At 36.6% G+C, this 25772-nt stretch overlaps 1 protein-coding gene across 6 annotated transcripts in view; it reads left to right on the forward strand.

Annotated features, from left to right (window-relative positions):
- VPS13B (vacuolar protein sorting 13 homolog B) overlaps positions 1-25772 on the forward strand; it is a 486767-nt gene that overhangs the window by 313222 nt on the left and 147773 nt on the right. For all 6 annotated transcript variants that reach the window (XM_052788600.1, XM_052788599.1, XM_052788598.1 and 3 more), the window contains exons 31-33: positions 8533-8736; positions 17502-17628; positions 19350-19493. In XM_052788600.1, the coding sequence (XP_052644560.1) occupies positions 8533-8736; positions 17502-17628; positions 19350-19493 (475 nt within the window). The remainder of the gene's footprint in view (positions 1-8532; positions 8737-17501; positions 17629-19349; positions 19494-25772) is intronic.

A 25772-nucleotide genomic window follows, 5' to 3' on the forward strand; every position in this document is an offset into this window, starting at 1 on the left:
ATTGTGCATACTTGTCATTTATACAGTCTGTCAACTGTATATTTATACTATGCTCCCTGAATTTTGGTCAATGCTTCAAAACTATAATGAGGTTCCTCAAACTGTCTAAACATTAAACAGTATAAAAATGAAAAACTGATCCTTAAAAGTTCAGACTTGCTCATGCTGTTATTTTTGCTGAGGAATTTAAACAATAAAATTACAAAAGTAATTAAACAGATAACATCTAAATGCACAGCTGCAAACTTCAGCTTAGTTTAATTTTATGCTTTTTTTTTTTTTGAGAGAGAGAGAGAGACTGAAATTACTTTATAGTTTACCATACCATACCTTATCATCATAGGATCATTCATACTGTGTTCCAGATACAACTCTAGAAGACAACTGCACTGCAGAAGTTCTTCAGCTTCTTTGCAGGCAATTACTGTACCAGAGCCTTTGGAACAAGGGGCTACTTTTAAATGTCTGGTCACCTCACAGGTTATGTAGAGCATTTCCTGCCCGTAGGACTAGAGGAAGGAAGCACAGGGCCAAAATGTTTGATGTGTGATATACTGTAATTCCTTTCATGTGTTTAGTAGCTTTTATATGATCCAATGCACTGCTGCCAATCCTGACCTTGGTGTGGTCCAGTTCACTAAAATCTGACCTTCCCAAATGGATAGCAAATGGAATTATAGTAGCACCCAGCTGGCACCACCATTGTAATTAATGGGTGTGAGGGGGTGTTGTTATTTTTTTCTCTGAATATGTACCTACTGGGTTTCAAAATAAAAATATTTAAGTAGTTACGTAAATAGTATACATAAATAGTATCTTGATAAAAATTTGCAGTAGTTAATTTTATACGTATTTTTATATATTTGCATTCTTATAGCACTGTATATCAGATGACCTCAAAATGATTTTTATGCAATTAATTATAGTCACAACATCATTTTGGCATTATGCCCACTATATATATATATATATATATATATGAGTAAACTGTTGAAGAGGTTAATTTTGTTGCTTAGAGTAACATAATGAATGAGTTTAGAGAAAATAGGCATTAAATCTGCCTCTCCTATTTTCCTTTGGCATGTTCTAGCCTTGCAGAGAGGGAAGCATGTCCTGCAGGCCCACAGGAGGCCTGCCCAAGCAGTCTCCCTAGTCCCAAACCTTCTTGCACACAACATATGAAGACCTGGCAGACTTAGCTCTTCTACGTCTCCATGCATCCAGTTAGGTTTGTCACCTCAAGCTCTAACCGAGACAGCATCTTCTATTACTTTTGAGAGGGTACCAACCACACATGCAAAATAGGCACAAACCATTTAATTCAGTTCTCCAGATTTCTTCTTCTGTATTGTCAAAACCAAATCTCTTTTCTCTTGTATTATGATAGCTCAATGAAAATCAGTCTCTTTTAAAATGGTTTTCGATGAAAGTAAATATCTGTATTACTCAATAGTTGCAGTTGATGAAACTGGTCAAGTAAAAGACACAAAGTAGTTAGCCAAAAGAAAAGCAATTGTAGTTTTACTGTCTTTCATCACTGAGCAGTTTGCTTAGGAACTGATGGTTTTGTCTGTGTTGTCTATTTTTAAGAAAAAGCTTACAAAGTAATTGTAAGGGAAGAGCTGTTTACTTCAGCTTGGCAAGAAAAAGCTGTGCTGAAAAGTATTAGTAAAAAGAAAATAGCATATTTTGGTAAGATTTTTTGGAAAAAGTTAAGTAGTTTGATTATTACTATTGGTATTTTCTGTAGAAGAGTTACTGCTGCACAACTTGGAAAGTCTAGAAGCAGAGAGAGGGGATAAGTCAGGTCTATGTTTCTATCTATCCCATCTACATTTGTTTCAAATGTGACTGTGTAATACCTAGCTTGCAGATATTTAAGAGAAACAGTTTTAGGTAGTGTGATGGCTTTGCTGAAGATCTTGAATAACTTCTCTTAATGTCATTCTGTTTGCCAGGAACCGAGACCTTTGTACTATTAGATTCTGTGCTGTGCTTGAAGTGTCTAGAAGCTCAGTGTCTTGAAATAGCAGTAGATCAAACTCCTTTTAAATGCTGAATTTTCTAAACATGTATCTAACATGTCCTTATGTATTCTAGACTCTTGACACTGAGGAGACTAAAAGACCTGTAATGACACTGAACTAAATCTTAGTACTCTTCTATTTGGTGATCTGTTCTGGATGATCATGAGTGTAGATGATTTATTCTGTACATCCAGTTGTCTTCTGGTTTTTTTCCACCAGGCACTTTGGCATCATGTTTTGAATGATGTCTTAGCGCATACTAATCCATAGTTGAATCTTTGGATGACTTGAAAGTACTGAGTTCCATAATTTCTCCAATATGATTATCCTTGTGTTACCTAAAGATGTTTATAGCTACTTAGTGTCTCATCCTCTTCTTTAGCTTTTTTACACTTATACTAGTTCCTCTCTTCACCATGATACTCATCTGTTGGTATACAGAATGAAAAAGAAACCAGTGGCCAGGAGACGCAAGTCAGACATCTATCCAACGTTAAAATAGAGGAAGATTACCTGTTACACTTGTACTTTTGCTTCACTATATCACTTGTTTGAAGCAGTCTAGCACAACCAAAAGAAATTTTTATGTATGTTTCAGTCACTACTTGTCTTTTTTTTTCAACATACTAATTGCACAAGTAATCTACCTTGTAAGTTGATTTATGTCTGTTCACAAAAGCTATAAACACTGCAAATCATTATAGAGTAGATGTTGACTACAAAACGTATTCAGTTAGAATTCAATTAATAACTTATTCCTTTGAGTTATAATATGATGTATTTGTCCACTATGTAAATGTTTAGAAGTGGTCAGTCATTTTTATTTTGCTCATGGAACTAGCACTGATGTTTTCTTTTTATAAGGGTCTTCTACATCTGAAGACGAACCCAGGTACCTTAACCACTTTGACTTACAGGACACCCGGCATGTAGTGTCTTCTGTAGATAATGCTGATGTATCTGGCTGTACAGAACACAACACAAGAGCTAATCAGGGGGAATGTAGTTTACATTGTTAAACAGAGTCCTGTAAAGGTTAAATGTAATGTTAAAATGAAAAGTGACATGAGTATAGACATATGAACAAAATAGTATCACTTGCTAATCAGTAAAGCATTAAACAAAGGACCCTTATTGTGCTCAGTTTATATTTGTATTTAATAAAAATTTGCTGGTATCCGATCTGGAGTATGCTGCCAGCAAGTGTGGAGATGGGGCAGTAGTTGAGTTCTTCTGAGGCTGAGCTGGAGAGGGGAGAAGGAGCAGCTGCCAACAAAGCCAGTCATATGTGGCATAATTCCTGGGGAAAAGAGGCAGAAATGGTGAGAATTAGAGTTTACTGCTGACGGCATTTGAGAGTCTGCTCTACTGACCCAGACTAAAATAAACTGTTTCCAACATCCCAGCAGTCATAAAACACTGTGTTTGTTAAACCACAAGTAAGTCTCCCTGTGGACAGATGGCAGGGTGGGGAAGCAAAGCTGAGGTTACCCTTCGGGGAAGATACGGACCTCACTCAGTATGGCAGAAGGCGTACCCAGGATCATGTACAAAATTTTAGAAATTTGTCAGGACCTTCCCTTCTTGCCTAAGGATGTCTCCCCCTCTCTTCTTGCAATATTAGAATTTTCTTACCTGCTGCTTTTCTTTAATTTCAGCATTAGTGCCCTGATCTCATCTTTCTTCTCCCTCCTGCCCACTCCTGTGCCCTCCTTTTTTTCTCCCTAACTTCTCATTCTTCTTTTGGTCTTCCTCACAAATATATGTTTTTAATCTCTCCAAACTTAGGCAAATCCAAGTCTTCCATCATGAACTGTCATGCTACAGGATTTCTTTTATTCATGGTCTAAGATCATGTCTACGTATGTTCTGTGATGTTGGGGAAGTTCTGTTTCTCTCCCAGTGGCTCAAGCGTTAGTCTTTGCCTCTGACAAAGAGGCATCTACTTGCCCAACGCGGGGCCTGACGGGTTGAGATAACGACAAATCTGACTGGAAAACGTTAGAACAAATTGGTTATAAGCATTCATTATATTAGTTCAGTAGTTGCTGGTCACAATGTTGCTTTGTTTGCTCTCAAAGTTAGTGTGCTTGTTCTTAAAGTTGTGTTATGTAATACCTTACTTGGAGTAATGCTCCCAGTTGTGCTGTTTATCACCTGTGGGAACTGGGCTACAGTTAACATGTCATTGTAGTTTGTAACTCTGGCTTATGATATGATTGAATTGCTGGACGTGGAACTAATCTGGTATTTGTACTCAGCATTGCAGTCATCTCCTTACTTCGGGAACCATCTATAGGAAACTATTAATAATTACACTTTTTATTTTTTCTCTCCGGAGAGCCAAGCCGTGGGGGAGACACCTTCCTTCATCTTCCCCTTCTCCTCCAGGCTAATTACAGTAGCTCTCGAGAATTTTTAATATCCTTGGGATGTTCTCTTTCTCTCCCAGTGGCTCAAGCGTTAGCTTCTTCACCTGTGACAGGGTCATCTACTTGCTAAAATTTAAAAAAAAAAAAAAAAAAGAAAAAAAACCCAAAACAGTTGCCTTTCTTCGGAAAGCTGATCCCCGTCTGGGGTTTCACTGGTAGAAGCTCAGCATTTTCAAAGGCCAGTATTGTGATAGATGCTCTAGGTTTAGCACATTTTTGTTCTGTGCCCTTCTTAACATCTATAGCATCTCACTCCAAATGGAGCTGTGGTCCATTGCTTCCCTAAGAAACAGTTGTTTCAATTTCCCCTGTTTGGTATAACACATTCAATGGCCTTGTTGAGGAGGATAAGTTAGGAAACTTTATTGAATTGAATTGGGAAAAAGGCAGTTAAGGAGCATTAGGTCAGTGATAAATACTGCTGTGATTTCTGCACTAGTTCAGTTACGTCTCATTCATAGGTGATGGGCTTTCAGACTACCTTTGGGCTGGGACCCCACAAGCTTAAGCAGAAGAGGAAGTGGTCTTCTTGCATAGCATCTATATCCAGGTCCAACGAGGTGCCACTGGTTTTATCCCTATAAAGTAGAGGGTATATATTGATCCAAGCTCACTGTCTGTTTCCATTTTAAATTAGAATAGGAAGAATCTTTTACCACCAGACAAAACCTTTAATAATTGAAATTTGTATAGATAGGTGTGTCATCTCTGTACCTGGAAGTGGAAATCAGTGCACACAGATCTAGTAAGTTCTAACAAAAATTAGCTGTTGTGTGTAAAGTCTGTGAATAGTTCTTAATCGTTACATAATGTGTAGTCTTTAAATGCCATTTTCCTGGCTTGTTTAGCTTTTTGTAGGCCTCATATGAGCTATAAGTGAATAGATTTAACTTCTTTGCAGTGGGTCTCAGAATTATGCCTATTCAGCAGCATGTAGTAACTGGTTCAACATGAGCTGTTCCTTATATAAACATAGAAAAAGCCTGACCCAGACTAAATCAATTTTAAAAAGAAAAACATTAAAGCTATGTTTCCTGTTACATGCTTATTGTCGTCTTTGGTTGCTTATGATCTTCCTGTATTATTGACCAACTGTTGTATTCTACACCACCTGCCGAAAGGTTTAGATGGGATAGTGAAGTTGTTTTCAGAAGGGGGAAGCAATTAAAATCACAACCCCTACAGTACATTTCAGCTGGTAAAACAGTGTTTATGCTAGGGATAGAAAAGTCATTAATTTGGCTTACTCAGTTTCCCTGATTTTATTTGCTACAAGGATTTCGGAAGCTGCAGAATCAGAAAGGCTGCAGAGTTCATACATAGCGTGTATGCTTAAGATTAGGCCAGTTCTGCTGTGGTTTAACTTATTCTCATCCTTCTAGGAAGTATACAACTAATAAATTGGGGGCTTACTTAGGAAAATAGTTGATACGAAAAACCAGAAATGAATGCTTATGTAAATGCCTGTATGTATATAATTTATTTGGGAAAAAGCTATATTTTGATCCTTGTATAAAACTGGCAGGATGTACTTTCTGAGAGCAATAATCAGCTTAGTCAAAACATCAGGGCATTAATAACTAATCCTCGTATTCTACATGCATGTGTAAAATATGTGTTTCTTGAAATGGGTAATGTATAGAAACACAATTTGTTTGCTTGGATTTCAAAGGTGTATCTAAAGGATCAGAGGAAGAGTTTTGTATTGTATATAGGAGATTGTTAATAGTAGGAACAGAATGAAAATGCAGTTTTTATATCAGTGTGAAAGTATTAGGCTGTGATACCCCAAAGCAGTACAAACGTTATCCAATCCTTGACATTTTACAAAATTAATTGGATCAAATAAATAAAGATCCAATGGATAAATCTTATACCAGCAATGCAATGTACTGCTACCTTATGTCTGAATAGTACCTCTGTGTATTTTGCTGCACCTAGAAATGTGTGCCAAAGAGTGATTTCATTGGGTTTTATATTTAAATAAGTTTTGAGGGCAAGATAGCCATTGTCACAATGGGGAGTTTCAGACTGGCGCGTACAGCCGCATTTTGCTCTAGGAATGCAGTTCACAAGGTCATGGTTGTGCCGAACGAGCCTAAAGAATATAGTGCTAGGTACAGCTTAATGCAAGTTATCAAGCTGCTCATAAAAGAACGAATGAAAAATAGTCTTTACTGTGAAGTACAGGAGAGAAGAATTCATTATGCAGGTGAAATTAGTATCATATTCTCTATTTTATATACTTAAGCAGATTTCATAAAATACATAATTTTGTGCTTTTTTTCAATAATATTTCACAAAACATATATTCCAATATTTACTTGCAATAGATAAAGTATGTAAATAGACACTGGGTCAAACAATAATCTACCATGTTTATTTAAAAAAAACCAAAAAACAAAAAAAAACCAAAAAAAACAAAACAAAACCAGAACTGCATTCATATTGATGAAATAATGCCTAGAAACAATAATAAAAGACACAGTTGTTGTGGTTAGATCTCTCTGTGTGGAAAGTTGACAAACACATTCTTGAGTTTTAAGAAACCACATTTAATTTTGAAATAGCGCTACTGACATGACAGATTTTCGGTGTATTTCTGCTAAGCATTTAAGAAAGTTACAGGGCTACTGAGCAATGCCATCACACTGCCTCACCAGGAATGACTTGATCAAAACAGCTTTCCTGCCATTCACATGCCTCTGTGGGTAGATATGATTAATTATTTAATTTTCTTAATTGCTAGCATAGTCCATTGGTGACAATAGCAATGGTATTAGCAGTTTCAACTGTGTTTGGATTTGGGCAGCATTGGGATTGCACTTTGAAATAGGTTGCATATGTATACTTACAGATTGCACGCAGTGCCTGCATCACAGGTTGAGTTGTGCTGCTTTAATCCTTATTTATTTTTAGATTGTTAGCATGAATTATTAAATAAGTTGCAGAGTTATTAAGTTCTCTGTGGAGACAGTAGTTATATACTAAATAACAACTCTGGCATAAGACAACAACCTAGAATGGAATGGTAGGTTGGATGGCATATGCAGATAAGAAGCTTAAGCTTCAACTCAGATGTATGAAATCAATAAAAATAGACTACAATTTGATGTGATCAGAGATTCAAAGCAAAAAAATTTAAGATCCCCTTGCTCCGTTTACTGGCTTGTTTTGAAAAGCAGTGATAAATTCAATTGCGCATTTGTGTTATAATATCAGATGAACAGTGCACATAAAGCTATATTGTTCCCAGCATAGAAAGAGCAAGATAATTTTTTGAAAGATTTACTAGTGCTTATTAGCAGAAGACAAATGGTGGTAGGAGACTCCTCTGATACTGGTGACTGGTAAAACGGAATGGTCTCAGCAGCCTCCACCCACTCAATAGCTCTTGTATGTTCTGTTGAAGTTGAGTATGACTGTTTCCCAAGCTCAGCTCAAGATTGAAATATTTCGTAAAATCTAATGTAGTAGAATTTAGCAGAATCCACAAGTAACGTGGTTCACTCAAAAATGCGTTTTTTCTCACTTTTCAGAAGAATTTTAATAACAAAGCACAGTACTGAAATTCCATGTTAAAAAGATTGAATTTTTTTTCTATCATCTTGGAATATTCTTTTTACTTTTTATTCTTTGAGAAGTTTGAACAGTGGAACAATTGTCTCACAATAAAGTTGTTCGTAATACTGATACGTAGCTGTACTTTTTGAGGACTTGAATGTGATATCCTTTATCTGTTCAGTAGGTATGAATTAGTCCTGCTTCCCCGTAAGGCTGCTGATATGAACCTGATCAAAAGTGCAGTGAAGTCAATGGATTGATCTCGTATCAACTTTGGTGGATCTGGCTAAATTTTGGAATATATTTATTTGCATATCTCCAATTGAATACCATAGGAATGAGGCAGCTGGATACTTCTGAGGATCTGGAGTTAAAATAATGCTTAGATGTAATCAAGAATGGCAAAATTGATACCTTAATTTTCTTAATTTTTTATCTTAATGAATATCTGATTGGTCTGATTTTGACCTTTGTTGCTGATTTTTTTTTTTTTTCCTTTGGCATTACAGGAGAGCACTGAATCTAGGAATACTTCGAGACCCTGGATCAGAGGTTGAAGACAGGCAATATCAAATAGATCTTCAATCTATAAACATTGGTACTGCTTACTGGAATCAGTTGAAACCGGAGAAGGAAAATGGAAAAGGAGGGGTTTTGACAGAGAGTGAAAGAAATTCTCAAAATCCAGCACTTGAATGGAACATGGCCAGTAGGTAGGAAGTTTTTTTTAACTTACTCTTTTTCTAGAATTACACAGCACAAACACTGCAGATATCATTTGCAGTATACCTGAATCAAATAATTCTGTATTGTTTTTGCTTTGCATTACAAGCACATTTCCATGGAGTTTTGGATTATACATTTGAAATGCATATTACTATAATTGTTACACTGTAGTTACTATCTAGTTATTGTGTGCCTTTGTTTCCATTATAAGCTCTTTTCTGAGTGGCTTACTGTATGTCCATAAAAATAACTCCAGGGCTGAGACTTCAGCTTCTCAGTCTACAAGCAATGGGAGGTTTTGGTTTTGGTATTTGCTTTTTTGTTGTTGTTGTTGTTGTATTTAGTTGTTTGGGGTTTTTTTTTAACTTCTTTTGTTTGTATTTTTACAAAGCTTGAGTAAAGCCAGCTTAGACATTTCTAAATTAGAGGAGGATAAAGTAGAACTTTTTCCTATTGGTTCTGAACTGGTTTTTGCACTTCTGTAACTAAAACCAGATGAATTTTGAGAATGAGCTATTTCAACTGAGTCTCCCTTATTGTATATTGTATGATATGCACATGCAAAGCCCTACCCTCTAGTTAAACAGGGTTGAAAGCTAAAACATACGTACACTTGCATGGTATTTTAAATTTTAAAGTTTTCACATATAAAATAGGTTTTTTAAATTTGTAATTTATGAAAAATTGAAATTTTTATTTTAGTTTCAATATACTTTTTTATATTTCAAAATTCATACAGGTGGTTTAAAACTAAATTTTTATAGACTGTGTAGCAGTCAGAGTTCTCTTTTCAAACTGACAGGAATAAGGTCTGATGGCCAAGAGCAAGCCTTCAAAAGTCACTTTGTGGATTTAGAAGCTTTTCTGCTAGAAGATGCCTGTTTGCCCACACATTTATTTATTTATTTTCATTTAAAAGTCCTTTATGTCTAATTCATGCAAAAACAATCCAATTTTTATGACATGCGTGCATGATTTTATGGTTCCTAAGGTAAGATTCCAACCTGAATTGAGGGATGGGTTCCTAAAAGTGATGCAGAAAACCAGGCAGAATCATAAGGAAAGACAAATATTCAACTATTGCTGGTTTAATGTTTAAAAAAAGGAGAGACGAGAGGACTTGGAGATGTTTCTAAAAGTGAGGCAAACTGTAGCAAAAGCAGCTGTGTGAGGAGGGCATGCAGACTGAGCTTTTTAACTGATGTATCGATGAAAGACCAAGAGAGCAAATAAGCTCACTCTGGAGGAGTGCGTGCAGGAAAAAGATGTGATCAAGAATAAATTCCAGTTTATCACCGAAAAATACAGGGCAGGAAAAGCAGATCTATCCAAAGTAATGATAAAACCACGAGGAGTGACAGGAGTACAGATAAAAATTTAAACACAGTAATAGTATCTGTTCTTCATTTATAAGATCACCTCCTGTCTTTTAACGATTTTTTTTCTTTTTTTTAAGTAACATAATTCCATAGACAATTTTTCTTTTAAATTCTTAGACTTGAAAAAATGTGTATGACCTTCTAGTTGGGCCTTGATGTTGGGCAAGTTGCCCATCAAGTTCTTTCTCACAAAACAACGTAGAGCCACTGGCATTTCTTGAAAGATGGGATGACATTAATCTCCAAGGGACTTCTAGCCAATTTGCAAGTTAAGCTAACATAGCAAAACCAGCCACTGAGGAACTGGCTTTCCTTTTCCTTCCCATTGGTGACTGAAACGATATTGCCAGCACACTTTGGTCTGAGCTTTATGGTTATAGTTTGGATAGGAAATTTGGTGGGATTCCTGAAAAGCTGTTGAGATAAAGAATAAGGGAAGCAGCTATTACAGATACTCCATGAGTTCTCTTTTTTTTTTTTTTTTTTTTTTTTCCTTCTTAATAACTGCTTGGACATTCTTCTTTTCCTCAGCAGACTTCCAAAATAAAATTTTATTAGAATATATTTCACAGATAAGTACGTTTTGAAATTGCTTTTGAATGAATCTTCTACTTGGGTTTTAATTTAGATCACTGGTAATTAAATACATTAGCTTTTCCTTCCTGCTATGCAATACAGTATTTTAATTGCAGCTTGAATTTGCTTAAAGAGAAAGTTGGTATGAGGCTTTTCTTGTCCTTTTGGCTTAAAATTTTACACATTTACTACAGTTCTTTTTCAGGTTGTTAGCATATTTGCTTTTTAGCTGGCAGTCAGTTTTGCTGCATCTGGGTTTATTTTATGATCTGTGGAAGTGGTGTGCTGAGAACTGGAAGAACCTGCCATCCGTTGAACTCTGCCATCCGCTGAGATATTTCCAGCATGCACCAAGAGGGTGGCTACATGGTGTTTTACATAGTGCTTAGTGTTTTCAGGGTGAAGTTTATCTTAAGATTTCCTGCAGCCACCACAGAAGCTTTATTCCTTGACTTATTTGTGATACCATTTTCTTTTTTAATTCTTTAAGTTTCTTAGACATTTTTAACCTGGAACATAATGAATTATTTATACTTAGTTATTTCAGGGTTAATTTCTTTGTTTGGTTTTAATATACTTCTATTTGGTTTTACTTATGGTTTAGAACCAGCATTATGGTTTATTAGGTTCACTGGGGTTTAAGATTCTTTTCTGAGAACCTTTTTCCTCATTTTTTTAATTCTTAGGTGCTATGTGGTGCAGTATAGAATACAACCTATATCCAAGTATTTCATACAGTTACTTTACAGAAAACTTCAGCATAGATACTAGCCATTCGTTTTCCATTCCCATTTCTAAAAGCATTACTGTATTTTTTTAATATAAATTAAAGTCGTAAAACTTCTGAAATAGATTATATTGTAATTTAGTCTATGGGGTTGAAATTTGGTCTTGTTTTAAAAATTCACATGAAAACCAAATCACTCTAAATGTAAGACCTATGGATATCATACAAACAAATATTTGAAAGCTTTTGACGTAATTTATCTTTTAAATGCTTTAACAATCCTTAAACAGAAAGTGAATCCTTCAAATTTTCCCACCACTTTTTCTGGAGTTCCATATTCCTAGTACTTAATATCTCATGGGTTCAAATTTTTTTTAAACTTTTACATTGTAATGTGGAAAGTAAGCAGTCTTGCTTCAAGTTTCGAGACTGAGTGTTGGAATATTTCAAGGTGTTTAGTGTAAAATTCTTCATGAGGGGCTATTGTGAAGTGCTGCTGTGATGCCTCCTGTGCCTCCGCAGATCACCCCAAGAAGAATGGGGGAACTGGAGCACTCTGGTAGGGTGGATGCTGTCTCAGAAAAAAATGTCCAAATGCTGTGCTGTACTGAGGATCAGGGTTCATAACTCTTTCCATTATGAAAAGTTTATACTTCACTGTAGATGTTATAAAAAGCTCCCTAATGGTGTAATATATAAAAAGAATACTGGAAACAGTCAGACAGTTCTAATAAGGTTATGTACAAATGAAACCTGTCCGCATTTATTCCCTTTACTAAACAGCATGTGGGGAACTGGGAGTACTTAACCAAAAGAAGTTTTCTTGATTGAAAACTCCTTTTTCAGCTTGCAGATCTCCTCCTCCCTCTCCCTCCTCTCAATGGAAAAAACAACAGCCCTGAAGGAAATAAAGAAATATATCCTCTCTTGAGGCCTCGCCCCCATCCCTGTGCAATCCTTCTACAGCTCCCAGCAGCAACTTCTGCTTCCTGCAGCCTGAATAAACTCTGTTTAAAAAAAAAATTAATTGAGCTTAAAAGCATTACTTCTCTGTGTGGTAATGACTTGAGTGTGGCAATATACTGCGTTACAGTTTTGTCCTTGGCGTACCACCATCTGGAACAGCTCTCTGCGACTCTCATTGAGTATGTCAGGGAGCCAATGATCTGTTGTACAAAACTGAACAAAATACCGCTCTTGCTTTGCAAGGATCCTCAGAAAGGTTTCCTGCAGATTCTTCTTTGAGTAGTTTTCATTTTCGTGCTTTTTTGGAAAGTTGTGCAGCTTGCCAAGCTCTAATAAGGAAGACCAGAAAAAATTATCTGTAGATCCACATGTAGGGAAGTAGGGGCATTCCCTGTGAATCTTTTGGAATAAAATGCAATACATTTGTATTCAGTCCTGTATTTCAGTTGCTGTGTTTATTGTACCTGAAGTCGTGCTTGTATTCATACTGTACAAAGCCTTACTCAATAAGATGGAGTATGTTATTTTCTTTATTAATCCACAGCAAAGAAATCTTGCACACCGTTCTTAAAAGGAAAATCAGCTTTACTGAGGCATAATTATATAACAATAGTCATTCTGTATAGCCAGATGGTATACTTTTGTTCATTGTCTAATTTTGGTCATTAGATAGTCCTCAAAATGTTACTATGCTATTTTGCATGTCTTGTGATGTCTTTGCAACACCTCAGAGAGCTGAAAGGATGTGAACTATTCTTCCCACTGGGAGATGGAGGCCTGAGGCATGATGATGTTAGTAGTCTGATATCCTAATACATTTGTGGGTCAGGGATTAACTGATTTGTACAACTACATGGGAAACCTGCAAGAGAAAAATCTTTTGTAGTCCTAAGTTAACAACATACTAGAGAAGGCCTATTCCATGCTAGTAATTGGGGTTTTTGCTTTATCAAGTCGCAAAATTCTTTGTGAGGATTCATCTCTCTATAGATAGTAAACTTACATGGCATAAATGACCTCTTGATTGTCATTCATGTATTGAATGTATATGAGCTTCTCCATGACCTATGTATTTTTTTAAGTATATAAGGGCTCAAACTCTAGATTAAGTAAGGTGTTATTAAGAAAAAAATTATAATTAAGAATAAGGCAAATATTTCCAAGTTTCACATCTAGGTTATGTTTAGCTCTTACTGGCCAGTTTTTTCTGTTTGTTTCAATTAGTTTTTTCCACATAAGAAGCCAAGTTATAGTCCTTCTTGTGCATTTTCACAGCTTATCCAGTCTCACATGATCACACCTCCTTAGTTAGTGCAACATCAACTCTTTGGCAGTCCTTCCTCCTCATATAAATTCAGCATGCTTCTGAGTAGATGTAATCAAATACGGATGATTTGATTTGATGTAATCAAGTGTTGTTGCTTTGATTCCAAAATTCTGTTCTTCACATTTTTTTCTCTCTTCTTCCCACAACATTTTTTGTCATATTAATCATTAGATTTGTCTTTGCTTTCAAGGTACTTCCAGACTGCCATGTCTATCCATTTCCCCTTACGTGTCTTCTTTCATTTACATTGACTCATCTACACTCAATGCTCATCAGACCTCATCACACCAGTTACCAGGGCTGTCGCATTTAATTTTCAAAAAAGCACTTTCTTGCTCGCTCCTAGGCATTTCCTGTGAACATTCACAAAGTTATTGCATTGTCTTCTTCCAAAAAAAATTTGTTTCTATTATACTGTAATATAAAAACTCTTAAGACAGCTTTCAGGTTGCCACTGTACAGATATCGTTACCTATGGTGCTGTTAGTTGTTCCCTTTTACTTCCCTGTCTGAGGGTGCATTTTTTCTTATACTTAAATTGTAAGCCTTTGAGGACAGAGACCATTTTCGTCCTGTGCTTTTACAATGGGGATCTGTGGTCCATAAGCAGAGTTCATGTTATTGTACAGATATAGCCCAAATTCATCACTGAGTAAAAGGCACCTCCAGGCCTTATCACAACTGCTTTTCTGCCTTGTTGCTTTGCGTTAGCATATGGTCTTTCAAATGTGCTGTACTTTTAAGTGTAGATGATCAACTGCTTTAACATCTCTAAAAGTACTAGCTTTTGCTTTTTTTTCCAAGACAAATATATAACAGATGCATAAATGAACCATGGAATGAATGTGCTGCAGACATAGAGCCATCATTACACTCTTCACAATCAAGTTTTTTCATAAGCTCATGTGGCGTACACCTGTGTTAAGTTAACAGTGCACTTAGGTGCAGTGTGGAAGACTTAATAATTCAAAGTGGAATTTGTTTCTTTGTTCCTTTTGTGCTCTTTCTCATATCCTCTCCCTTCATTATTTACTGTGCTCTGTTTGCCTTCTGTTTGTACTTACGATTATTTTGCTAATACTTGATTTGGCTGAGCTTCAAATTCACCAAGTAGAAATGCGGAAAGTAGTAAGTAGAGCGGGACAGGGATACCATGTAAAGATGATTTTAAAAAAATAAAATAAAAAAATCAGCAATCCAGCTATATTACCAAAAAAGTCCTCTAAGATGCAGTGTACTGGATATCTACCAGAATAACATCTGAAAATTAAGAAATGGGAATATGTATGAGCTGAAAAATAATTTGAACAATGATTGAAGAGAGCCAGTTGTGGGTTTAGGATTCAACAAATAACTTGCTTTTACAGCTCTGTTTCATATCTTGAAATCATACTTACTAGCATTTTTATGCCTCTTCAAGTGGAAGTTTTCTATTGTATAGCTGTGTGTTCTTTCATAGAATTTTTCTACTACTTAGCTCCTTCATTTTCTTCAAAAAGGAAGGCATTTCTTTCTCATCCTATTGAGAAAGTGAAATAGGAATTGGGTAGAAAGCCATCTGGTTTAAATTTAAAATGAAGGTGATGGCAGGGAGAGAAGCATTTGTAGAACTGGCAAAATCTAAAATCATTTTCTCCGTTGAAGGTGTATGCTAACCACTAACAGGTCTGCTTTCTAATTTGGGGATCTAATTAGACTAATCTTGCTTTTAAAACCATCATTAGAGATCAGCAGAGCTACAGCTGACTAAATGTTAAAGCTTTTAATGTAAGATGGTAGTTTTCTCACACTCATTAATTGGCTTGCTCTTAAACATACTGCGTACTACTCACGGTAGCATGCAGCCTGCTCAGCTGTGTTTGTGAAGGTCATTTGAAGCAAAAGTTTATTAGACTTGTGCTCAGTAAATACTAGCTCTGTGCTCTGTAGCATCTGCTGTTAACTTCTGTATACTGTTGCCCCAAATAAATTTAAAAGCTTTAAGGCCTACCCTCGACAGTTTATATTCCCTTGTAGATTGCCATGCTTTCTACATGTTTTGAGGACACTTAAGCAAATCGTTAATAGAATTTGAAGCATCAAAATAGAAACAGTTGTAAGCAGTAAATTGCCATCTATGGATTTTGAATCTTTTGAAGTTGACTGAATTACAGTCATGTTGATATCTATTTAATTTCTTTTCAGCCTAACCCTTGGCCTACAAACCATCAGCATTTGAGATTGTTTACTCTTCAGCATAATCCATTTCAGAACCATTACCTTTTACTAGACTATGTATATTGATACCCATTCTTAATCAAGAGGTTTAATTACCTATTCCACATGTAGTCCAGAGATTTCTGCATAGACAGGCATATAACCATATTGTTTAATGACATTAACGTGGATAACTCTAGCTGATGGTAAGAACCTAATTGTCTAATTGCATAGTTCATGTGTCTGGCTCACTTGTGCGATTTATGCTGATGTCTGAACTGCCACATCTCCGTTACTGGACAGGAGATGGCGAGATGAAAAGTAATACAGGTATCCCTAACTGACATGCAGATATGTCTGAGGAGTTCTGCATAGATCTATTTTCTTCTTCTATATGGCAGTGTAGTTCTGTCTTTTATATTGTATTGTGATAGATACTTACATGATTTAGTATATACTTTTAACTTGCATTGTTCCACAGTTGATAATTTTCTATTTTGCAAGCATAGGAAAACTTACCTTGGGCCAATAACTTCTTGATGATTTTTAGAGGAGTTCTTGGTGAAATACAGGTATTTAACATTTCTATACATGATGATAGGTAAAAAGAATTATCAAAAAACTGTCTTGATAGAAGGGTTCTCCCAGGAACTTGAACTGTATCCTCTTTTAGGAGCTGAACACCATCTTGATCCCATTACATTTTTTTACCCTGATCAGAGGCTCTCAGATGGCATTTTGTGGCAATAGTTTATTTGACCTGACCCAGAAGATTCTGGCTAGTTGGAATGGGTTGTCATAAGCTATTAGTGATCCATCTATAACAGAGTTGTGCCTCTGGGCTTAGTATTTGGTTAAAGGACAAAAAAAAATAAACACCCAGCTAGAAAACAAATGTAATTATCAAGTTTAATGGAACAAATATTCTTGGCAAGCAAGTGTTGATACTTAGATTAAAAGGTACCAACTAAGAACGACCAGTGACAGCAGCAGTGGAGGAAAACTGATAGCCCTCTATTTTCAAGGCATTTTAAACATCTTGGGCAATAGTTATTACAAATTTAACGTGCGAGAGTTTCATAGGATTTGCTAGTATGATTTTTCATGTCTTTTTGTGTCAGTTATGTTGTGTGCATTTCGCCACAGAGTTTTAATGCATGAATTCAAATATCATGCAGGGTTCATGACAGCTCTTCATGCCCTAAAGTGAAGGGCATCCACAGGCGAGTTTGAAAAATACTGATAATACAGTTTGTGGTTTTGTTCAAATGATTTTCTATAGTTCATTAAACAGTAGAAGCAGCAATGTCAAATGTCAAAGTTGTCTACCTGGAGATGGGTTGAAGGGTCAAATATTTAGACATACCTTTTCTGTGAAATGAAGGTAGAAGTCTGCCTTCAGGATTAGAATTAACATGATTTATAATGGTGATATTTAATGCTTATTGAGGTAACAATCAAATGCCAAACTGGTATTGAAGCAGTTTCGTGCTACATGCTGGATGTAAAGAAGAATATGAGCAGTTTTTGCCCTTCAACAATTTATAATGTAATTTCATCTTTTTTTTTTTTTTTTTTTAGCATAAGGCGGCATCAGGAAAGGAGAGCAATTTTAACTCCAATTTTGACAGATTTCACAGTTCGAATAACTGCAGCTCCTGCGATTATTTTTACAAAAATTGATGCTGCAGAGAATTTACACCCAGAGGTTAGTACAAAATGTGAACAGAAATAGCATAACTTTTAATATGTGGACAATCTTAATATTGTACTGTTCCACCATTTGAAGTGTCCAGGTGTGTTTTCAAACACAGATATCGCCAACCAGGGAGGAAAAACAAAAGTCTTAGTCACTAGCTGAAATGTTCTTTCTCTACTGGAGAAAGAATTTGTGTATAGCATTCGATATTTAAGGCAGCCTGTCCGGAGGTAGATAAGCCTGTTTGCAATTCAGAAAATGGGAATCCTTTAATGATTTCCAGTGATATTTTAAAAAGATTTGTGATGGAAGAGTGTTGAGAAGAAGTGCTATAGTACAACATTACAAAACATTGTATTCACAAGCTTTCATAAAGAAGCCTGAAAATGCAATCTATACACTATCTAGAAGAAGAAAGTTGAGCTGACTTCTTTTAGCCAGATTTTTCAAGCCCGCAGGTTGCCACAAAGCATCCGCTCCCCAGCCATTATTGTTGGTACTTCAAGGTACTCCAGATTTAACAATCACTTTTACCCATCTGTGGGTCAGCTTGTTAATGATTAGTCTGTGAAGCATGTTATACACAAAAGGTATTGGCTCACTTTTTGACATTGGTTTTTAGCTCAAGAATTTAAAACATATTATGTAGGGGAAATATCAGAAAGTTTTTGTCAGCTGACAAGGAGTATTTCTCATAACAGCTACCTCCTGGTAAGAGCAAAACTGGTACAGGAGTGTGAAGGGTATTAGGTGTGTATTGCAACATGCAGTAGGTGTACATTGTTGGAAAATAATAGCTAATGGGCATAGAAAGAAAAAATTGACAGCTTCATATTTTGTGTAAAGGGTCATCACAAGGGCAGATGGAAAATTATTTAATGTAAAAAAGAAATAAAAAGCTTAGGGGTTGGCTAGGATGCATAGAAGTTATTCAATGAAAAAAAAAAATCTCTGAGCTTTATTAATGCTTATGTTCAAGAATTTCAGTGTTTTTTATACAAATATTCTTCTTGTTATCTATTCCCTGGATGACGTTCACTAATGAAGGGAGAGGCCTAGTTTAGATTATGAAGAGCTCAAACATTGTGCAACCTTCTCATGAGAAGGGGCAGTACTTCTCCTTACTAAGCAACTCTTCTTCATTGGTTCTGTTTTTCATCTCTTTATCGCTTGCTAACAGTGGTGAAGAGCTTTTTTTTGTGCTAGATAACACCAATGAAACAGTGGCCATACAGCTAGCTCTGCCAAGGTATTAGCAATGGTTTCCAGGCAAAGAGAAATCAATTAGGTTGGTTATCAGTGAGTTCCAAAACATGATTTCATTGTAAATCGAGCAGAGTTTATGGTTGGTTGGTTGGTTGGTTTTTTTAAAAAAAGCACATCCTTTTCTTGGAAGGAAAGGAGAATAGGAGTCATTGCCAAGGAAATAAAAACCAAAATCTGACAGTCCACTGTTTGATACTACCAAGAGATGGAAACAAGACCTCACACATGACATGCTTTTCTTGCAAAATTTGTCTTAATAATTATGCTGTTGAAAGCAAAGCAAAGAATAAGCCGTATCCTTGTTTAGAAGCTTGAGACACCACTTTCTTCTAAAAAGACCAAATTAATACTATATACAATGTTGAAGCATTGACTACAGCAGAGAATCACAATACAGTTATATAGAAGCTGAAAATTATTTCCCCAGTAGCTGTTATCTAGTATTTTCCCTAATTTCTCCACAGGAAATTTTGGTATGTGGTCATTCTTTGGAGGTGAATGTGACAACAAACCTGGATTTCTTCCTCAATGTGGCTCAAGTACAACTTCTTCAGCAGCTCGTACAAGCCAATATGGTTGGACTGGAACCTTCCAGTAGCACCACTGAGGTAGGTTTTTCCCTGGTTTGCAGCCAGTTTTCTTTAGAGTACCATAGCTCTGATCAGGTGTTTGCATCATCTAGACAAAATTATATAGGTAAATGAAATACATGTTTTATTATTGTTTGTTTGGTCAGCTTTAAAATGCATTCTAATGTTGTTCTAACAATAGGATGAGTGTTATTTTAGCACGAATATTATTCAGTAAATTGGACTAAGGTGGTTCTGCAACATCTTATGTACAAGGACAATTATCTTATGTAAATGATGAAGGAAATCAATTTTGAAGTAGGTTTTTGAGGTTGTTTGGCATTTCACTTTAACTTTTATTGAAACTTTGGCATCTTCTTATGAGTTCACGTACTACACTGTGCTTCGCTAAAGCCAGTAAACTGTAGATTTTTCTCTGTGCCTGGTAACTACTACTCACATTAACTGTCTTCACTCAAGTCCCTGAGATTCGATCCACCTCTGAATATTCTCATACTTCTTCATTAAGAATGATGATGGGTACATCATGAAGGGTCCTTCATCTTCTGAACGATTAATCTCTCCTTTTTTCTGGAATCTTACAGTCTTCAGCAACCATCTCTTGAATTTGTCATTCTTCTTTATTTCTGGAAGTTGATACCTCAGTTTGCATTGAAGGCCAGTCACTAACAGTGTCAGACTTGTAAGTTAAATTATTAAACTTCTGGGCTGATACAAAAAAAGATAGGAGAAAAGAAAGTGAAACCTTTGTCCTAAGAAAAAATAAGTATAATAAATAATTTGTGGAGCACTGTTTTCGCATTGTCAGTGGAATGGATAGAATCAGAAGATTTGAATGGCTGCCAAGAATTTTAATTTTGAGTTGGCACTGTGCAGGAGTGCTGCATGACTGATGTGGACTGTACAAACTTAAAAGCAATTTACTACATAATTTCAGAAAGCTTTTTGTTGACTACATCCCAAGATACCTATTTGTTCTTCAGTGATATCTCCCTTGCCTTATTGAGGTCTCCTGTAATGAGTAATGGGAGTATTTCTGGTTCAAGGTGGTAGTTGCCTTTTCTTTAATAAGTTGTAAACTGTATCTTGATTTACTATACTGAAAATGTAAAATCCAATAGTTGGTTACTTTTTGTCGAGTTCTTTCTTCAATGTTCTGTAGTCTCATGTGCCTATATGAAACCACCCCTCTAATATATGCACATTTATTATTATCCTCATGTTTCTCCTTTAGTCAGCAGAGAGAAACATAATACACTGATTGTATGCTGCTGTTTTCATCTCAGTGAATGAAGTCTGGAGCCTGCACATGGCCATTCATACTTCACACCTGCTAATTATATCATTGCAAGAATCAAAACATAATTTATGTTGGAAGGCACCTCTGGAGACCGTTCTTTTGCTCAAAAGAACACTAATGTCAAAGCTAGATCAGGCTTTTCAGCACATTGTTCAGTCAAATCTTTCTTTATCTCCAAGGAAGAAGGTTGCACTGCCCCGCTAGGTAATTGTCCTGTGCTTAACTACCCTCACTCTGGCAAATTTTTGTCTCTATATCCATTCAGAATTTTGCTTGATACAACTTTTAACCATTGCCTCTCAACATTTCACTCTGCATCTCCAAGAACAGTCTGACTTCATCTGCCTCATAACCCTGCTTTAGGTAACTGGAAACAGCAATTTGATACCCCACCACCATCCTTAGCCTTCTCTTTTTCCATCTGAACAAACCTAGCGCTCTCACCTTCTCCTCGTAAATCCTGTGCTTTAACCTGTTAACCCTCGTGATGATCCTCTGCCCACTCAGGTTTGTCAATCTTTTTCTTCTACTGTTGAGCTTAAAGCTAGAGATAGTACTCTAGATGTGGACTCACAAGTATCTAATAAAAGGAAATAATCTCACCTCTGACCTACTGGCTGTTGTTAATGCTGACCAGTAGGTGCTTAGCCTTCAACAGTACGGGGGCATGCTGCTATCACATGTTCAATTTGTTGTCCACCAGGCCCTTGGGTTCTTTTCTGCAAAGCTACTCTGTAGTAGTTGGCCTCCAGCCTGTATTTGGGTTGGGATTTTTCCATCTCAGGTGCAGGACTTTGCGTTTTACCTTTGACCTTCATGAGGCTTCTGTTAAGCCATTCCTCCATTTTGTCAGTGTCCCTCTGAATGTCAGCCCTACCCCTCAGTGTATCGACAAGTCCCCCCAGTTTGGTGTCATCTGTGAACTTTCTTTGGGTACGTTTTGTATCATTGCCAAGGTCTTTATTAAAGACGTTAAACATGATCAAACCTTGGAGAACGTCACTCTCTAAGTAGAGTTCAGCTGCACTTTGGAACAGTGGCCATTACTCTCTGACTTTAGAGGTCCAGTGTGGTTTTCATCCACCTTGTAGTCCACCCATTCAGTTCACACTTAACAGTTTGGATACAAGTCTGCTGTGGAAGACTTTGTCTAAACTTTGCTAAGGTTGAAGAAAACAGCTTCCACTACTCATCCACAGAATCAATCATCTCATCATAGGAGGCAATCAGATTATGGTAAGGCATGATTTGCCTTTTCGTAAATAGGTATTGTTTGTTCCCCAAAATTTTTTTGCCCTTGAAATGCCTGGAATTGGCTTCTGTGACAATGTATTCTGTCCCTTTCCCAGGGACTACAATGAGTCTGACTATCAAGTAGTTCCCCGGACCCTCCTCCTGGCTCTTTTTGAAGATGGGTATGACGTTTACTGTTTTCCAGATATCAAAGGCTCTCCCAGACAACATGTCCTTTCACATATGGTATGGAGGATCCCAGCAGTGGCACTAGCCAGTTCCTCAAACACCTTTGGATGTGTTCTGTCTGATATTTTAAGAGAAAAGTTGAGCTGGTTACCCATCCTCCAAAGGCTTTCCTAAAGTATTGCGAATTACCTAGGCTGTTATGCAGGTCATAGTGATACACAGAACCTGTGCTCTCTTTCTCCTGCTGCAGTGTTCCTCTTGCATTTTGATTCATCACAGTCTTATTCAGCAAGACAATTCAGAGAAAATAGCTTTAAGATGTTTTTGTGGTTTTTTTTTTTCTCACAGTGCCTATTTGCTTTGCAGATTTAGAGCTTCTGGTTTGTAGCATTTGAGGATTTTCACCAATATTTCTATTAGATGCTTAAGCATGATTAACAGAAGAGTAGGAAAAAACAGAAGAAACTGTATTCCCCATGGGAAAGTACAAAATGAAATGGAAAAACCAAGAAAGTTTGCATTTCCAAATCAGAATGTATGAAACCTGTCTTCCAAATCTGCCCCAAGATAGCATGGCAGTGACTTTTTTGAAGTTGAAAGGAATAGAACAGTTTTGAATAAATATTATTTTGGTATTTGTACATTAATTTACACCACTGAACTGTTTGCATTAAGTACTTGTTCAGTTATTTTCAAGGGTATTCAGAACCTATGCACATACAATGCTTCTCTTCAGGGACTCATGAATAAACGAGTAACCCCACAATAAACAAAAGTATGTAAAAACAGTGCACAGGCATTCTCTGAATATGAAAGGGAATAAAAGAATGCCTTGAATTTCTTGAGATAACTGACTGTAAGTGGAATTGGTTTTATTGATTGTCCTTTTTTCTGTTAGAATAATGGAAAGATTGAGATACTCAACAAAATCTTTGACACGTATGTATCTGTCAAAAAGTGTGCTTCAATACTGAAAAATGAACTGTAACAGAAGCTGTAGGATTCAAGAGTTGCCTGAACATAGGAAGTGAACAAGAATGGTAAATCCTTCATGGTTTTTTTTATGCACTGGTGCCACTTTAAAGACACTACAGATTAAATATTGAAAGAACTAGAAATGCATTTGAATTTTTACAGATCTGATCATGGACTACTGAAAGTTGCAAAAAATTCTAGTTTCCAAAGGTGTCCTGCTGATTGAAAATTCTGCATTTCTAATAGGGATTTAGTCTTTTTAAAGAAAAAACAATCCAGCATATAGAATACACAGAATCATTGTTCAGGCTTAGTGAAAAGGTTTAGGGAAATTTAAGGTCTGAAGGGACTTTTGAGCACCAGGGTTGGGATTCAAAAGGAAGGCTGGATTGGAACTCAGATTATGAATGGAATTTTGTATGACAGTGATTTAAGGCAATGAGTGTATTTGCTTGGCTTTCTTAAGGCACTCCCATTATTACTAGTTAAGATAATAATCTAGATTGTGTATCTTTCCTGCAGGCAAGCTGTTCAACCACATTTAAAGATGTGGTGTTTAATCTGTTTTCAGAAAGCTATTTTTACAGTATGACACCTTATTTAAAGGAAAAGTCGGTAGTGATGAATTGTATATTTATCTAATTGAATTTGTTTCCTGTTAGTGTCTGTTCAAACACAGTTATGCATATGTGTATAGTTACAGTTGATTTGCTTTTTAGCATACAAAGATTAAGGTAGGATAGAATCATGGAATAATTTAGGTTGGAAGGGACCTACAGGGTTCATATAGTCCAGGACCCTGCTTACAGAAGGCCTTATTAGATCAGGTTGCTCTAGGGCTTCAATCAAGTCTTGAATACCTCCAAAGATAGAAATTACACAACCTCTCTGGGCAGCCTAGTTGACCACCCAAGTGGTTAAAAAAAAAAAAAAATCCTAATATGTAATTGGAATTTCTTGTGTTCCCACTTGTGTCCATTGCTTCTCATTCTACCACCAGGCATCCCTGAGAAGAGTCTGGCACCATCTTCTCTATGGACTGCAATCAGGTAGTTGTACACATGCCCATGGATGCCATCTCATTAAACTTTTTGTCATCTTCTGATAATTGCTGTCTTGATTTTGCAGCCATTTTGGTTGCCCTCTGTTGAACTGAGTTGATATTTTTCTTGTACTGTGGGGACCAAAACTGGACACAGTATTCCAGATGTGATGTCACGAGTGCTGAGTAAAGGGCGATAATCACTTCCCTCAAATCTACTGACCATGCTTCTGCCAATACAGTCCAAGATGCTGCTGGCTACCTTTGGTGCCCAGACACATCACTGGCTCATGTCCACCAGGACTGCTCTGCAACTAGCTTGTATCATTGCTGAGGTTATTCCTTCCCAGGTACAGGACTTCACATTTCTCCTTGTTTAACATCCTAAGGTTTCTGTCTGGCTCATTCATCTACCCTGTCTAGGTCCCTGTGGATAGCAGCCCTGCCCTTGCACATATTCACTGCTTCCCATTAATCAATACCCTCTGAGCTCAATCATTCAATTAGTTTTATATCCATCTGGTAGTTCACCCATCCAGATTGTAATGTCCAAATTTAGACACAAGAGTATTGTGGAAGCGTTAAAAGCCTTGTGGAAGTTGAGGTAAATGACATCCACTGCTCTGCCCTTGTCCACAGATCCAGCCATTTTATCATAGAAGGTAATCAGGTAATCTGATAGGTATCTGCTTTGTGGATTCTGAGGAAGGGCAAAACATGTCAGTCAGAAGCTTTGCTTTGTTCATCTTCGCTTTGTCACTTAGCTGTGTTCATCTTGTTTGATACTTAGCAATGCTTTACACTTTTTCAAAGCCAATAGTTTCTATTGCTTACAGTAAATGCCCAAGTAAAAACTATGAATATATAAAGCTTGTCGCTTTCTGCTTCTCTCTAGCACTCTTTCTGTAGGCCTCCCTGCTGATTCTTTCTCCAGCAAGGTGAGCACTCAAGGGTCCCAACTATGTGAGCTGATGACAGCTCTTCCAGCAAGCAGCTCTTTGAAGCTAACCAGTATTCCAAAGAAAAGACAACAAAATATTTGGGGATTCTGGGTATGATTTATGGGGCAGGGGGTGGATCATAAGAGTCAAATGCATACACCTTGGCTGCAAGATGACTGTTTTGGAGCTGTGAAGCCACAAATATTTGAGAAGTGCAAACATCAAGGCTGAAGTAGAATCATCTAGAGTTGTATAAAGAATTATAGAGATATAGAAGGAGTTGTATAATTAAAAATGAAAGGAAACATTATTCAAGTTTGGATGTTAGGAAAGATCTTATTTGGTGTAGAACACTGCCAAGGGACATGACAAAAAGATGTTGAGCAGGAGAAGAATACCTGCTGTGGTTTTATGATTGAACTGGTTCTAATGTTATAATCTCTAACTAATCATAACAGCCCCCTATCAACTTCTAATTTATGTGATTTTGAGTTCAGTAAATTCTATTCATCTGCTTTGGATTTAAAAAAAAAAAAGCCACACTTAGTTAAAATGGCAAAAATTAGTGAATTGCATTCTCTGAAGCCTAAAAATCATTAAGCAGGTAAATCTTTTTT

This window comes from Harpia harpyja, chromosome 5 (assembly GCF_026419915.1).
Source record: "Harpia harpyja isolate bHarHar1 chromosome 5, bHarHar1 primary haplotype, whole genome shotgun sequence".
In the NCBI taxonomy this organism is placed as follows: Eukaryota; Metazoa; Chordata; class Aves; order Accipitriformes; family Accipitridae; genus Harpia; species Harpia harpyja.